The 17,289-nt window shown below is 41.7% G+C and overlaps 1 protein-coding gene across 3 annotated transcripts in view; it reads left to right on the top strand.

Moving 5' to 3' along the window:
* Positions 1–11,395: 11,395 nt before the first annotated feature.
* FAM177A1 (family with sequence similarity 177 member A1) overlaps positions 11,396–17,289 on the top strand; it is a gene marked incomplete at its 5' end in the record, with an annotated part of 28,375 nt that continues 22,481 nt past the window's right edge. For 2 of the 3 annotated variants that reach the window (XM_079912375.1, XM_079912374.1), the window contains one exon: positions 11,522–11,686. In XM_079912375.1, the coding sequence (XP_079768501.1) occupies positions 11,522–11,686 (165 nt within the window). Of the gene's footprint in view, positions 11,466–11,521; positions 11,687–17,289 lie in introns of those variants that run through there. The other variant, XM_079912376.1, reaches the window with a different exon arrangement.

The raw sequence follows: 17,289 nt of genomic DNA, 5'->3' as shown, positions 1-17,289 counted from the left end.
TGAGCCAGGGAGAACCATGGCTAAATAACAACTAAATGTAAATAAGTTTTGGTCTTCCTTAAAACCTGGCAATAATTATTAATAAAGCCAAGTAAGGTGCATATTCAAAACTAGGAAGCCATCATCACAGCTCAAATCTGTTTCTGTTCATTGCTGGCATTCACTGGATTAGAAACGTAGTCATCTTCAAAATTCTGCTCTAAACTCCAGTTACCATGCTCTGAACATTAAGCTATTTGCATTACAGTTAAACCTAATGCCTTTTTTGCTTCTGAGCCATGAGTTACAGGAATGATGGATTTATATCTTAAATTTTGAGGTATTAATTTAAATTTTACTTCTAGATCACCTGTATAGTCTGTGACTTGTTGATGTGATGTGAAATTTTGCTGAGTCTTTTCCCAACACTTTGCAATTAGGGGTAGATAACAATTTATTTGTGCTCATTGTTGAGTAATTGCTAACCCAAGCCTCTAGTCCCTATCCTTCTCTACTGACCTCTTGTCTGTAATGTGGGCGTATTGAGTACAAGGTAATTTTTGGATGCTTTTAAAGGAAGCTGGTAAATTATGGCACATTTCCTTTGGTAGTATTAATGTGGTGCATACAAGCTGTTGAGGTTGGCATGCCTGTGCTACTGTTAGCAACTCTCATTACTTTTCTTTCTCTTCATTCAAAATCATTATTTGAAGTGCATATAGATCTTTTAGCTTCATTTGGCTTAAAAGTTTCTCTCATTAGCCTAAAACAATGCATTTCTTTTTTTTTTTTTTTTTTTTTGCGGTACGCAGGCCTCTCACTGTTGTGGCCTCTCCAGTTGCGGAGCACAGGCTCCGGATGCGCAGGCTCAGCGGCCATGGCTCACGGGCCCAGCCGCTGCGCGGCGTGTGGGATCTTCCCGGACTGGGGCACGAACCCGTGTCCCCTGCATCGGCAGGCGGACTCTCAACCACTGCACCACCAGGGAAACCCAACAATGCATTTCTTGTACCAGTTGGATCATAAATGGAAAGACAATCAAGAAATTGCACAGCAGTACCTGTTTGTAGGAGAGATAATTTAGATGAGTCTGATACTAAGAAAATCCCCTACGTGGGGCCTGAGACTACTCTGACATAAAGACTTTCTTCTCATGGGAAGCAGAAGTGAGTAATATCCTGTAGTTATGGTCTATTTTTCTTAAACAACACACGCAAAAGTTTTGTGACCTTCCAGGGAGAAGTCCTGTGTAATGTCTGCATATCTGCATAATTTATGTATCTTGCTTGTTTGCTTTTTGATTTTAAAAAAGAATGAGGGAAATTAAAGAGGTAACCCAAAAGAGGTAAGGGTTGTTACTGGATATATTCATGGACCAGAAATTCCCAAAGTTTCTGACTTTGGGAATCAATTAAGTGGTTCAGAATTTTATGTCTGACAGAAGTGGTACAAGAAATACCCACCTGTTTCTTGACATTCCATTTGATAGGAAATACAGGGAGTGTGAAGCCCTTCAGTTGATGTGTGTCCTTTGATTTTTTACAGTTTCCTTCTTATAGTTTACCAAGAACTTGGATTGGAGGGTAAATTTACTCTATATACACAATTGGGTTATCAAGCGCATCTCATCTGTTACTAGGGAAAGGTATGGTTTCCTCAGTCCAGAAAAAGTACAGTTCTCAGGATTGTTTTTTCCTTTTGGCAACTCAGCCAATATCAACAATTTTATTTTAGAGAGTTCAGCAAAAGTTCAGCGTGGGCAGTGAACCTGGAGCTCCTCGGGGCACGTCTCAGTCATTTATGCCATTGTTCCTTTCACATTTCCCCCCTTTGCTCATGATTTTTCCTGGAGAAAATATCACCAGGGCAACTTTTAGTCCCACATAGCTGGAGTGGCTTGGTTGCCTGTTCTGGATTCATCATGTTCCTCAGAGTGGGGGTTGGGTGTAAGAGTCAATAAATGGATCAGGAAAATCATTGGCGGCATCATGATATTGTGCTGCCTCAAGCATAGTGGTCTGTGTGAGCCTTAACCAAGCAGAAGAATGGTTAAGTATGGAAGTAATCAATTTAAGCAAGGACTTTATCAACATAAAGAAGCTAACAGCTATTAAGAGCAATAACCCAGTTTGCAGAACAGTTCTGAACCAAGATCCAATGTTTGAGGGCAAACAGCTGAACAAACATTAGGGGAGTGTTAAGGGTATCAGAGTGAAGCCAAGTGGGTTTCTTTTGTAGGACCTCAGAGTTTCTACTATACCAGAAGTATTTATCCAAGTACAGCAGGTGGCATTTAAGATGGCACAGATACCTCCATGTTCTGCCAGAAGGTAGTCTAAGACAAATCAGTTATCTAATATAACATGAGTAAGTGAGTTTAGGGAGTTAACTTGGTCACTTAATGCTATGACTGTGGCATCAGCTATGTCTGCTATGGTGGCAGAGAGATTTCAAACCAATTTGTCAAGGGTTCCAATCCTCCACTTGGGGAATATAATTCTTAGATATTTCTGAAATCCCTAAGAAGAGATTTCTCAGCAGAGGAAGGAAGTAGAGTATGTGTGCTATTCGGTAATTTCTGGAGAATTTAATACAGTCAAAGGGGCCATTAAAAATCCTAGGGGACATTGAGAAGCTGGGGCTAGGGCTGTTGAGGCAGGTCATCTTCCAACTACAAAGATATAGCAGATGGGGCACAAAGAAAGGAGTTGTCAAGGTGAAATTAAACCCTTGGTCAGTTATATTTGAGCAGCCTAGTAGCCTTCCTTGATGGAATATGTGGAGGGTCATCATGAGGACATATTCTGTTGCACAGCAAGGTAAAGTTGAGAGCCAATGTTTCTGGGTAACCGCAGGGTACTGTTGGAACAAATTGTTCCTAAGAACTATTGGGGGTTTTGTCTGATTCTATTGACCAAACAGGAAAAAGGAGCTGTGAATTCAAGTAGGCAAACATGGTATGCTGGGAGAATAGATGAATTCTGAACAGGACATGGTGGAGGGATATTAGTAAGCTTGGAGATAGCTAAGACAAGGGGATCCCAGTGTTTGGTAAGTGATTTGGGGTGCCAATGGCATAGCCAACAATCTTAGATTTCCTCCAGTGGCTAGACTTTGGGAATTGCAAACTAGGGCATTACTCTTCCAGGCATAAGGTTCTGGGTGGATTTTAAGAAAGAATAATAACAGAAGTCTAATGAAAGAACTATCCAAGTAAAATCAGCCATTTTAATATAAAGAGGAGAAAGGGTGGCTCATGGCCTTGGTTAAAGAAAGAATCCTAAGCTGAATAGATTAGTTGAATGGCCAAGAATTGGAGCCAGAGGCTTTTTCCCAGGAGAGTGCTGGCAAGATACATGGTTTTCATAGAATTACTGCCAAAGGAGGATGCCCACTGTATGTAGTAGGGCTAAGAACATTAATAAACCTGAAACCAAAAGGAGGAGTCTCAGAAGTTCAATTCTCCAGTCCTTCATAGTCAAACTTAAGGGACCAAAGGACCTGGGTCATTTCTTTTAAACTTTCATTCCAAGCAACACCCGTGCATGAAAATTTTCACTCCTTGAGCATGTGTCTATAAGGAGTGTAAGAAGGAGAGTGGCAAGTTGATATATCATCAATTACTACATATCGAAGGAGACATAGCAACTCTGTGATAATGGCAATTACAACAAAGGTAAGAAGAGAGATTTCATTAATGGTGATCATGGAGTCTTGGGAGAGTTGTCTATATTAGGTGTCATTTGCTTCACTTTTGGGTCAGTTTCAGCTTGAGGTCTCCAACTGTTTCAGAGGCCCATTCAGGTGGGGAAGCCTTTTTGAAATGAGAAACCTGAATCTAAGAATCAATGCCTTTATTGGCACAGAGGTTGGTTAAGAGTACCTGATAGGGTCCCTTCCACCTGGGCTGCAAGGAATCCTTTAAAAGATGTCTTTTCCAATAAACATAGTCCCCTGGTTGTAAATTGTGATGTTCTAGGTCTTGATATCCCAGGAGCGCTTTACTGTGTAAAGGTTTTTCAACCAGGTGCTCATTTTTCTTTAGTCTTAATGAGACTTTGGCAATAATGTAAAAGATCTCCCTTGACTAGAAGGGGCTCGTATAGCCCTGAGTCAAGAATCCTAAGTGTTCCAGTAATTATTTCAAATGGTGACAACTTGTATTTTCCAAAGGGTGTAGATCTTAAGTTTAATAAAACCATGGGTAGTAATTTAGACCAAGGAAGACTGATAGCCTCAGAGAGTTTTGCCAATTGTGTTTTGATTATGCTATTGGTTCTTTACACTAGACCAGAGGACTGAGGATGATGGGCGCAGTAGAAATGTTGTAGTATAGACCAGATTTCACAAACAGCATTTAGAATTTGTCCAGTGAAATGGCTACTTTTATCACTATGTAATTCCAAGGGAATTCCCCAAGTAGAACTAATCCTTTCCAACAATATTTTGGCCACTGCAAGGGTGGTTGCTCATCTGCAAGGAAAGGCTTCCACTCAATGGGAATACATACAAACCGTCACAAGAACGTATTTGTATCTTTGAGAGAGAGACAGCTCGATAAAATCCCATTGCCAGATAGCAAAGGAACCAAGAGATAAAGGAAAGTGGCCTTGAGAATATGAATAGGTTTTCCTGGGTCATATTTCGGATGATCTGATACCTTTGACATATTTCAGTCGCTACTGTGGGAGGTTTCCAAAAGTATTGTTTTCCCCAGGCTATCATTTTATCAGTTCTTTAATCAGTCATTTCATGTATTAATTTTAAGATGGTTTGTTGAGTGACACCAGAAAGAGCAGGGTAGCTGTTTGGCCCATATCAAAGCCCAGGATGCTGGTCAAATATGCATCCATCAGAAACCCACCTCTGCTGTTCCTTAGCTGTAGCATTCACTTGCCCATCTCTGATAATATCTTTTTTTTCTTTTAATTGGAGTATAGTTGCCTTACAATGTTGTGTTTCTGCTGTACAACAGAGTGAATCAGCTACATGTATACATATATCCCCTCCCTCGTAGACCTCCCTCCCACTCCACCCCATCCCACCAATCTAGGTCATCACAGAGCACCAAGCTGAGCTCCCTGTGCTGTACAGCATGTTCCCACTAGCTAATGATTTTACACATGGTAGTGTGTATATGTCAATCCTAATCTCCCAATTCATCCCACCCCCCTGACGCCCACCCCAGGCCCACACATTCGTTTTCTGTGTCTGCGTCTCTATTCCTGCCCTGCAAATAGGTTCATCTGTACCATTTTTCTAGATTGCACATATATGTGTTAATGCATGATATTTGTTTTTTTTCTTTCTGACTTACTTCACTCTGTATGACAGACTCTAGGTCCATCCACATCTCTATAAATGACCCAATTTCGTTCCTTTTTATGGCTAAGTAATATTCCACTGTATATGTGTACCATACCTTCTTTATCCATTCTTCTATTGATGGACATTGATGGACCATGTTCTGGCTATTGTAAATAGTGCTGCAATGAACACTGGGGTACATGTGTCTTTTTGAATTATGGTTTTCTCAGGGTATATGCCCAGTAGTGAGATTGCTGGGTCATATGGTAGTTCTATTTTTAGTTTTTTAAGGAAGGTCCATACTGTTCTCCACAGTGGCTGTATCAATTTATATTCCCACCAACAGTGCAAGAGGGTTCCCTTTTCTCCACACCCTCTCTGGCATTTATTGTTTGTAGATTTTTTAATGATGGCCATTCTGACTGGTGTGAGATGATAACTCATTGTAGTTTTGATTTGCATTTCTCTACTAGTTAATGATGTAGAGAATCTTTTCGTGTGCCTCTTGGCCATCTGTATGTCTATTTAGGTCTTCAGCCCATTTTTGGAGAAATGTCTATTTAGGTCTTCTGCCCATTTTTTGATTGGGTTGTTTGTTTTTTTAATTTTGAGCTGAATGAGCTGTTTGTATATTTTGGAGATTAACCCTTTGTCAGTTGCTTTGTGTGCAAATATTTTGTCCCATTCTGAGGGTTGTCTTTTCATCTTGTTTATGGTTTCTTTTGCTGTGCAAAAGTTTTTAAGTTTAATTAGGTCCCATTTGTTTATTTTTATTTTCATTACTCTAAGGAATGGGTCAAAAAAGATCTTGCTGTGATTTATGTCAAAGAGTGTTTTTCCTTCTTTTTCCTCTAAGAGTTTTATAGTGTCTGGTCTTACATTTAGGCCTTTAATCCATTTGGAGTTGATAATATCTTTTAAATGTTGGGTGTCCTTCCAAGTAGTATATAGTTAACTTGGTGTGAATAGAGTGACCAATGGGAGGAGGTTTCTTTATGAAGCCTGAATCTTGTAATGCTGCGGCCTTAGCAACTCTGTCGGCCAGTCAGTTTCCCTTTCCTTCCTCAGTGTTGTCTTTGGAATGCCCTGCAACTTATTGCCAATTGTTGTGCAGCAAGATTGCATCTAGCAAAACCTTAACAAAGGGGCCCGTTTTCAATTTCATTTCCCCCTGAGCTCAAGAAACCTCTCTGTTTCCAAAGCATTCCAAAATCCTGAGCTACTCCAAAGACATACCTGCTATCAGTGTAAATGTTAGCACATTTGCCAGAGGGCAAAGTGCAGGTGCAAATAGTGTGTATGGTTCAGCTTGTTGGGTTGAAGAAACTGAGGGGCAGAGCATTGGATTCTGTTATAGTGAAGGGAGTAGTGATAGCATATCCAGATTTCAGTTGTCCAGCAGTATTTCATAGATAAACCAAGAAATGTCAAGGTTGTCTAAAGGTGTTTCTTGCAATCTGGATACGGACTAGTCAAAAGATCAGTTGTGGTTATGTAATCATGTGAGATTTTATCTGTTGCTGATGGTAAGAGGGTAGCAGGATTTAGGGAGTTACAATGAGACAAAGTGACATTTGGAGAGGAAAGCAAGATTTCACAGGACATCAGTCAGCTAGCAGATAAGTGTGTGTGATATGACTTCAAGAGTGCCTCAATAGAGTGAGGGACAAACACCTGTAAGGGAGACCCCATAGCTGTCTCTTCTGTAGCCTGCAGAAGGGCAGCAGTGGCTGCTATTGCTTGGAGGCAAGGTGGAAGATCTCGATCTATAGGGTCCAACTGTCTCTAAAACCCAGTAGGTCTCTGTTTGCCCCCATGGGCTTAATGAGCACTCCAAGGGTGTTTCCTGCTAACTTCATGAATGAATAGAAAGTGAAGAGAATAATTAGGGTGTCCTAAAGCAGGGGCTGTGGCCAACCGAGTGTCTAAAGTTTGAAAAGCTGATTCAGCCTCATTATTCCAAACAAGAGGATCAGGCCTCTATCCTTTAGAAGGGAAAAATGAGTTGTTCATACAAGAAGAAATTAGGAACCCAACTCTGCAATAGCCTGTTAGCCCAAGAAAAAGCATCTCACTGGCACTTGGTGGCATGAAGCAGGAAACTGAGATATGCCCTGGACACATGTAGGATCCAGTGTTAGCCCTTGAGAGATTAGCAAATGACCCAAGTATCTTACCTGGGTTTGAACAGATTGGAGCTTTTTCCTTGAGACCTTATGCCTTTGTGTGCTAGCTGAGTGAGGAGGTATAGGTTGTCCTTGAGGCGTGCTTCCTCAGTAGGGGAACATAACAAAAGGTTATCAACATATTGAAGTAAAGTAGAGCTGTGGGCAAAATTCACATTGGCCAAGTCTTGTCTCAATATCTGTGAAGAGTAAGTAGGGTTTTCTGTGTAGCCGTGAGGCATAGTGGTCCAAGTATATTGATGTCCTTCCCAAGTAAAGACAAACAGGTATTGGCTATCTGGATGGACAGGAATGTTGAAGAAAGCACTACGTAAATCTATGACGGTAAAGAACTGTGTGCTCAGAGGAATTAAACTGGGGGTGGTGTGAGGGTTGGGGACTGTGGGGTAATGTGATATGACACTATTGTTTACAGATTAGAGATTTTGAACAAAATACCAACCTTGGCCATGAGATTTGCCCATGGGAAGGATTGGTGCGCTACATGGACTGGTGCATGGGATTACGGGGCCCTTGTGGAAGTGTGCCTTGACAGTGGGACGAATTCATTCTAGGGCCTCAGGCCTGAGACCTGTTGAGGTGAGGCAAAGGTTTATTAGGATCTACCTGGATCCTAATTGATAGCACCTAATGAATGTGTTCTGTGTCATTTGAAGAGGTAGACCGTAAGGTAGAAGGAACAGAATCTAACAAGTCCTTGTGATTGGGAATTGACAAGACAGAAGCAAGGAGGGGAATCTCAATATCAGGACTAGAGCTGGAAGTAGACCTTGAGGAGTCAATTGCAAGTGTATTTCTCCTTTTTGGGAAAAGGAAATATTAGCCTGTAATTTTTCCAGGAGATCTTGGCCCAGAAGGTGTACTGGGACAGAAGGAACAAGAAGGAACTGATGAGTTCCCTGCAAAGAACCTATCTCAAAAGGCAAGGAGAGAGGGGGGGGACTTCCCTGGTGACACAGTGGTTAAGAATCTGCCTGCCAATGCAGAGGACACGGGTTCGAGCCCTGGTCCAGGAAGATCCCATGTGCCATGGAGCAGCTAAGCCTGTGCACCACAACTACTGAACCTGCGCTCTAGAGCCCGCAAGCCACAGCTACTGAAGCCCGTGCTCCGCAACAAGAGGAACCACTGCAATGTAGCCCCCATGTGCCACAACTAGAGAAAAACTGCACAGACCCAAGGCAGCCAAAAAAAAAAAAAAAAAAAAAAAAAAAAAAAGTCAAGGGGGCCAACTTGCTTACCTTCATAACTGTTGGGAACTCACACCATTTGGACAATTTCAGTAGTATGAAGAAGAGCGCCTTGAGGCTGGTGGGGTTCAAGACAGACAAAGTTGTTCCTGTGTCCACAAGAGTGGTAATAGCTTCAGATCCTATATTAAAAAAAAAAAAGTCCAATTCTCCCAATGGTGTTAGTGGAAGTACCAGGAAGATCCCAACACTTTCCTCAGAGCACCATGTGTCTACAAAAGGGGGGTGCTTCTCAAATTTCTCAGAAAGTTCATGAAAAGGGTCAGAGTGAGTGGCTTTGGGCTGCGAATAGGGCCTTCTTTTTAACTTTGGGCAATTCTTCCAGTGGCTAGGCCACTTATGATAGTGGCAGGGACCTGGGCTTAGAAGGAACCCTGAAGAGAATTTTGGTCTTTCCGTTGAGGTAGCTGCTGAGTGGCAGTGGTCAGATGCTGCAGCTGCAAATTCACGATTTTGGTGGTCTTGCATTTCTCTGTGTGTTTGTTTTAGACAGCTTATTAGCCAAATTGACCAAATCAGGAGTGGCCATTGCTTTAAATCAACCTAAAGTGCATTTTTATTTTTAACACCTTTTTTTTTTTTAACATTTTTCCTTACACATGATTGATTATGAAACCATATCTCCCTATTTGAGGAGTGGGTTAACCTTAAAAATATTCTCTACTAAAATATATATGAAAGTCTTGTTTTTTATTTGATGGACTCTCCGTTATTGAATTTTATTCAGCTTTGTTGTCCCAGCCATTCACAGAAATAGGTAGATCTAAATTTACCTTTTTAGCTCTATATGGATCATTAGATAACTAAATTTAGGTAACAGTTATGTTTTCAAGTAAATTATAGTAATACCTGAATTTATTTTTTGTCATAATAATACAGTACAACTTATACTACAAAGTGAAAGAGAGCATGATTTGGCATGTTGCTTTGTTGTCCACTTTTAGTTGATCTGTGACAGTCTGGAAACAATGACAAAAATGTCAATGCCCAAAATAAAACCGTTAGAATTTCTATGCTTTTCTGTTGCTATGAGTTGTTTGTTTGCAAAAGACTGCTCTTCAATTGGATATTTGTGTTAAAAAATAACTCTTCTTAGGAAATACTTCTGGCTCATGCTGGAATGTGACTTGCATTTTGAATTTTCAGTAAACTAAGAAATGTACTTGTAAACCATGAAAATAAGTTCTGCCTCAGCAGTGAAAATTGTAATTTGATATTTAATTGCCATTTTTGCAAAATAAAGTCGTGCATTTATAAACATTCCACTAATTTTTAATGATAAAAGCTGTTGACTATCCTTCTTGCCAGTGAAAGGAAAGGGATTTTTGAATACTTGTAATGTAGAACTGTCTTGTTTATGAAAGCCAATTCATGAAGGCTTTAACAATTGGTTCTTTATTTTTCTTTTCAACTTATGCAGTTTTTGCTGTTTTGGATTGTCTCAATCCCATGCTAATGTCACTAGACAGCACTTGTGAACCTTGGCAACAAGCTAGTTTGATTTTATTACCAGAATATACATTATGAATTTCCATCCAATTAAAAAATATATAGATGGCTTTCAAATAATCAACTTTTGTTTTTAAGGTTTTCAGTTTGGTTTTTAGGTTATCATAGTCATATGCAGGATAGAAAGTGTACAAAAATACTAAGCAGAGAGTAAGGAAAAAGACCTTTTGCACAGGAGAGAAAGGAAGAATTAAGGTTGTATGGGTGTTGGGCCTGCTGTTGCCACGCTGAATAGAAGATATGCTGGGCCATAACTCTGGGGAGCATTTATTAATTTGCCCGGCATGAAAATGGAATCTAGGGTATCGAATGAAGCCCCTCCTCCACGGCCAAAAGAATGTATTTGATTTTTGACCTCTACAACTAGTGAAAATTGCCTGAAAACGCTCATACTAAAACTACAATTAAAGACCATTTACATGGAAATGTTCCAACTAGAGTAATGCAATAATCATTGCAATCATGACTTTTTTATTTGGTTGAACACTGGGAAAAATCGGAAAAGTCCGAAATGTTCCCTCTTACACACACACACACACACACACACACACGCACAACAGATAATAAATTATTCCTCACATTTGTTGAAATGGAAGCTTGCTAGCCCTCTGCTCTCCTTCAGGTTTCTTAACTTTTTCTACAGTTACATATACTTAAGTACTTCAGACAGGTGTAAAAGCAAAATTCGCCTTTGAGGCTCTTATTTCAAGGGTAGTTTGACTAGACTGTCATCCACATGAGAAATGGAATAAGCATGAGCCGTTCATTAAAAAATATATTTTCAGCAACCACATCTCGTCACAAGGCTTTGAAGCACACTACGCAGCCGTTCTCATTTCACAGTGCAGAAACCAAAGTCTGGGAGGTGACTGCCCAGGATGCAGCTGGTGAGCGGTTGAGCCAAGATCCAGAAGCCGGCTTCCCGGTACAGGTACGAGGCATGACGTCACTGGTGGTGCCAGTCTGCGAGCTCGGGACGCGGGCCGGGCCGGAAATTGTACTGCAGAAGGCCCCGCCCCGTCCCGCCCCGCCCCGCAGGAGCCGGGAGTTGTGCAGTCCAGACGGTGCTCAGCCGAGCCCCGGGAGCTGAGCCGGGTGGGCGGGAATGCCAGAGGCCCCGCCCCTCGGACCTGCCCCACCCCCAGGTCCGCCCCGCCCCGCCCCGCCTCGCCCCGTCCCGTCCCGTCCCTCCAGCAGTGGCTTGGCCGGGCTCGGCGCTAGGCTGGCGCTGCCGGTGAGTCCCACTTCCTGACAGCGGGTTCGGTCCGCGCCTGGGCGGGGACGCGGAGAATGGAAGCGGGCTTATCGGCCATTACTTTGTATCTCGCCAGCGCCTGCAGTCCTGTGGTGGCGACAACGATGGACCGGAAGCCAGTGAGCCGTGCAGAGGGAGGAGAAGCAGGGGTTGCCTCGGGAGCTGCGGCCGCCGCTCCGTTCAGGGAATCGACACAGCAGGTAGGAGCGGCCGCCGAGGCTGAGGCCGGGAGAGCCCAGCTTCCTGTCTGCCTCGCCTGCCGCCTGCCTTTTTGGCCTGCCCGGCCTTCCTTCGAGCAGGCCACCCGCCGGAGGTGCGTCCCGGGGCTCCTCTTCGCGGTGTCCCCGGCTCCGAGCGCCGGCTTGAGGGAAGGGGCGGACGAACCGCAGTCGGAGCGCCGCTGGGCATCGCCTTCTCTGACAGCGCCGCAGACTCCGGGGCGGCCTCGGATTTCGAAGGGTGAGGTTGCAGCTTCGGGTCTGCGAGCGCGAGAAGGAAGGCGTGTCCCCGAAAGGCTGTCCTTGGAGTAGCTGGAAGCCAGGTGTCGCCGGCTGCGATCACTTCTCAGTCTCTCCTTGTGGGAGTGCCTGACTTGGCATCTGCCCTTTGGTTAGCAAATAGCAACTGGGTGCTATGCGTTTACAGGCTTCCCCCCCGCACCACTTAATCCTTATAACTTCTGCATGAGGTGTGAGTTATCCCCATTTCACCAGGGAGGTAACTAAGGCTCAGAGCTGCGCTGTCAATAGACATATAATGCCAGCCGCATTTTAAATTGTACATTTTCTCGTAGCCACATTAAAAAACTAAAAAGAAAACCGGTGAAATTAATTTTAATATTCTATTTTATTTAACCCAGTTTATCAAAACATTTCAACATGTAGTTAATATGAATTGAAAATTTAATATTCTATTTTATTTAACCCAATTTTGTCGAAAACCATTTTAACATGCAATTAATATGAAAGTTATCACTGAAATATTTCACAGTCTTTCTGTGGTACTAGTCTTTGAAATCCTTTGTGTATTTCAGCACATCTCAGCTTGAACTGGCCCCATTTCAAGTGAGCATTAGCCCCATGTGGTTACTCTATTGGACAGCATAAGTTTAGAGCATTAGGTAAGGTTTGGAGGTTTGTTTTGTTTGCGATTTGGTAGTCTGAAGTAGTAGTGTAGGATCTTTGGCCAAGTAAAACTAATGGAGAAATGGCTTTACCTGAAACCGGCTCAGGAGTATACAGTTTTGATGTTAAAAACCTGAGTTGCTTCTGTGTAGAAATCTTCCCACCCTGAGTGAGAACAAAGCTTTTCAGTGGCTTCATTTTTGAGACTAACTACCTGAATGTTAGTAAGACATTTCCCCCAAACTACAGATTCCTAGAGAATGGTGCCCGAATGTGAGTATAGTTCTAATATTATAAGAGGTAGTTTGCATTAACAAAAGCTTTTTCTCAGGCTAGTCTTTATATGGACTTGTTTTTTCTCCTACTTAAGAAGGGGGAAGGTAACCTGCAAGAAGGAATTCAGGGAAAATGCTAATTGATTAGGAAGCCCACTTATTATGTTCAGTTGAGTCGAGACCTGTTGTTGACAGGTGTACTTGAACTGAACCTTTTTAGTCCACAGCGTTTGATGTATTTTCCATTTGATTTTTCCTTCTGTTACTATAATTGTTTTCATCACTACTTCAGCTTTCAGTCTTTCTAATAGCAAAGTAAACCTATACTGATTTACCAGATAAATGTTGTTTGAAGAGAGGCTCTTTATCGTGGCTTAGTGCTAATATGTTATCTTCACACTCTTGGCTAAAAAATAATAAAATAAATAAAACGTAAAGAAGGCCATAGAGCAAAAAGTAAAAAGTCATAGGAATACTCCCATCACCCGTTTCTCACATTCACATTCCCCAAAAGTAACTGTTAAGTTTCTGGTGTATTCTTTCTGGGATTGCCTATGCATATATAATCTTTCCTGTTAAACACAAATGGGTTCATACTATACAAACAGTTTTCTAACTTTCCCTTTGTGCTCTCTCATTCACATTCCTGAAGCAGAGACATTTCCAGGAACCCCAAATCTATGCCTACTTGACCACAGTAAGAGGGGAGAGGCCAGTGAAGTGGAGACTTGGGTGGCAGGAGAGGCTGCCATCCTGTACTCCTTCATTGGTTTGTCAGAACTGAGAAATCCCAAGTGTCATGTAGGGAAGGAAGAGTTAGGAGCTTGGGTCTGTGCTCAGAATTAGGCCTCAAACCAGGACATTCAGCAGCTTATCTGACTAGACTTTTGACCAGAATCTCAGCTTCAATATTATTAAAGGAGTTAAAATTTCAGTACTACTTGTTCATTTATTTATTTAGCACCCCTGCTACAAAGCACTTACGATGTGCCAGGAGCTGTAGGCTAAAGGATAGAGCAGTGAAGGATACGCGCTGTGCCTACTCCCATTCTGCCGATCACCTATTTGGGGAAGGTGACGCAGAGTAAATTCCAAGTGTCATACATGTTTTTATAAAGTTCTGGGTGCTATGTGAAAAGAAAATTGCCACTAAAAACAGGCCCCAAGGAACAAGATAAGCAGATTTACAGTACTGTTAACCATAAAATGTAATAAAATGTTAATTGACATTGCATCTCCTAATTTCCTGGTGTTAGGAAATTGTCTTTTCAGATCTTTGGAGTTTGTTGAAGTAGAGTTTGTATGATTGACAGTGAAAATTTTCTGACCTGCAGGCTGACTGTTTATCTGTAAAAATGAAATGTTTTCAAATTCAGAGAATAACTTTCATTTATAATTGTTGGAAATTTTGAATCAAATTATTTTCTGGTTGGTTTTACCCATCAATACCTCCCTTAACTAACCCCACACTCCCCTCTTCGCCAAGTAGAGGTTGTGATCATATGGCATAGATTCTTTCACAGATTTTTTTACTTGACAATCTGGTTCTTTAAGATGAGGGGTTGACAAACTAGAGCCTATGGGCCAGATCCCACCAGCCACTGATTTGTATAAAATTTTGTTGGAACATAGCCCATTCATTATGTATTGTCCATGGCTGCTTTTGCAGAGTTCAGTAGTTGTGACAGAGATTACATGGCCCTCAAAGCATAAAATATTTACTATCTGTCCTTTATGGGAAAAATTACTCAGTCCTGCTTAAGATGATAAATGTAAAACTTCGGGGTTACTGTATCAAAAATTAATATTAAAATTTTAAAAGAGAGCTCTTAAATAAAAGTTTCTTTAATAAAAATCTTTAAATGAAATGTGATGATTAGAACAAATAAAATACCATTTACATATTATGTATAGAGAATATTACTCAAAGGTTTGTTTATACTTGACTAATAACTTTGGTATTAGAATGAAAAATATGAATCACCTTTCAGCCTTCACCTTTTTTTTTTTGTGGTACGTGGGGCTCTCACTGTTATGGCCTCTCCCGTTGCGGAGCACAGGCTCTGGACGTGCAGGCTCAGTGGCCATGGCTCATGGGCCCAGCCGCTCCGCGGCACATGGGATCTCCCCGGACCGGGGCACAAACCTGCGTCCCCTGCATTGGCAGGCGGACTCTCAACCACTGTGCCACCAGGGAAGCCCCAGCCTTCACCTTTGTAGATTTTTTTTTTTTTTACCTTTTGGATAAAATATAGCCAAGAGTCAGTTAATGGAGTTAGTAGATAAGTTTATTCCTGTTATTATGACCCAGCCAGAATGTTTTTATTTATTAAAGTTGTCTAAGGAAGACAAGGTACTGAACCCAATGAGAGACGCCCCTTCTCCTTTGCCTGTGTCTTAGAAAAGACAAATTAAGCCAGTGAGAGATTGGTAGAGGGAGAATGAGAAGCTGCTTTCTCTGATGGGGGTGGGGTGGGAGTGGAATAAGGCAGGGTGATGTACTGTGAAAGGGCTCAACTCTGTTCATTGACTGGGACTGTTGCTTTCACATCAGATCCATCCAGTTAGTATGATAACTGGACATCTAACCCAGCTCCTCTGACTTTTCCTTTCCTATAAAGTCATGGTCCAAAAGGAGACATTGGTGTCAGGACAACAATAAACCAAATCTCATATGAAGGGGGAAAATGAGATTGGGTAGGAATGGCTCACTATGCTTAGGGACTGGTGATAGAAGAAAGATGGCCTGGGTGGACCATTTGTTGTTCATCTTATTTATGGACACAATGAATGGGCTGGTGTTCCTTTATTAAGGGCTGGGATATGTTTGAAACCTCAGGACAGGCTAGGGAGAATTGTGGTTTTTGTTTTTTCTGGTTGATCCATAGGTAGCCCATGCTGTCAAGGTTTTCATGGTCTCAGTTTGCTCTACAGCAGTTATAGTTGCTGCCAGTGATGTCCATGTGTGTCATGGAACAATGCGTGTGTTCTTTGGGTTGGATATACCTGGATTCAAATCCTGGCTAATGACTAAACTTACCTTTGGGAAGTGAAGGACAGAGAACAGCCATATCTGTTTTCTAAGAAGAACCTTAGAGGATTAAGAGGAAACAATGCATAAAAATAAAGTTACATATACTTGCATAACTGGGCAATTCTAGTCCACTATTTTTATCAGTACAATCCCATCTCTGCAAAAGCAGTTCAAAGAACTTTTCTAGGGTTGAACAACAATCATGGGTTTAAATTATGTGTGGGCATATCTACAAGTGTAAGAATCCTTATAGAGGATGAAATTTTTGAACTCTGGACTATCTTGGACAATCCCACTGATATGGACTCTAATCATGGCAGTCCTGTAGTCCTGTATCATTTTGCTTTGGTTTAGTTTTAAAATTGTACCAGAGCATATTCTCATCATGAAAGTAAAACAACAACAAAATACAAAAAGAATAGGTGGCGCAGTGGTTGAGAGTCCACCTGCCGATGCAGGGGACACGGGTTCGTGCCCCGGTCCGGGAGGATCCCATGTGCCGCGGAGCGGCTGGGCCTGTGAGCCATGGCCGCTGAGCCTGCGTGTCCGGAGCCTGTGCTCCACAACGGGAGAGGCCACAACAGTGAGAGGCCCGCGTACCGCAAAAAAAAAAAAAAAAAAAGAATAAAAAGCCCCCTTGACCACTCCTTTACCTGTACCTCCTCCCCCATCTTTGTACCTAACCCCAAGGGTAACCACTGTTGCCAGATTTTTCTTTACAATTATTTGCACTGTGCTTTTTGAAATCTTCTAGTAAGAAGATACAACAAAGGCTTTCTTAGGAATTTAAACTTGAGGCACAAAGACAAGGAAAAGCTCTTTATCCTCTCCCTCAAAATGCATTTACAATGAGTTTGGAAAATTCGCTATATGTGTGAGGTAAAATTAGTATTTCCCTTGGAATGAAATTTGGATGTAATTAGAATTCCATAGACTATTATAGTTTTAAAATTTGTTAAATCTTTTTACTAGCAGGAAAACTGTGTTGTCATCTATATATTAGTGACCGAGAAATGTAGACGTTCAGATATAGAATACTGATGGCCTGCTCTCCAGATTTGGTTTACAAATGAGTTTTATTTGGCCTGCACAGTGCTTTAAATTTTTTTGAATTTTAATGTCTTTGGTTGTGGCATGCTTTTCTTCAAAAGTCTACTTTTAATCTATAGCAGTATTTACTCATTTTTGGTACCTGCTTGGACCTAAAAGGCATCTTACTTTGGGACTCCCATTTTGGAAAAGGAGAGGTTCAGAATTAAGCTGAACTGGTTTTGGTTTGCCCACATGTAGCTAGGCTCCAATTCAAAGACTTAGCCGGGTTACCTTATACAAACATTTTATGTTACGTATCTAACATGTACATGCATCTA

The sequence above is a fragment of the Stenella coeruleoalba genome (genome assembly GCF_951394435.1).
Source record: "Stenella coeruleoalba genome assembly, chromosome: 2".
Classification (NCBI taxonomy): Eukaryota; Metazoa; Chordata; class Mammalia; order Artiodactyla; family Delphinidae; genus Stenella; species Stenella coeruleoalba.
Note: the sequence above shows the minus strand (reverse complement) of the source record. Positions and strands in the feature narration are given on the sequence as shown.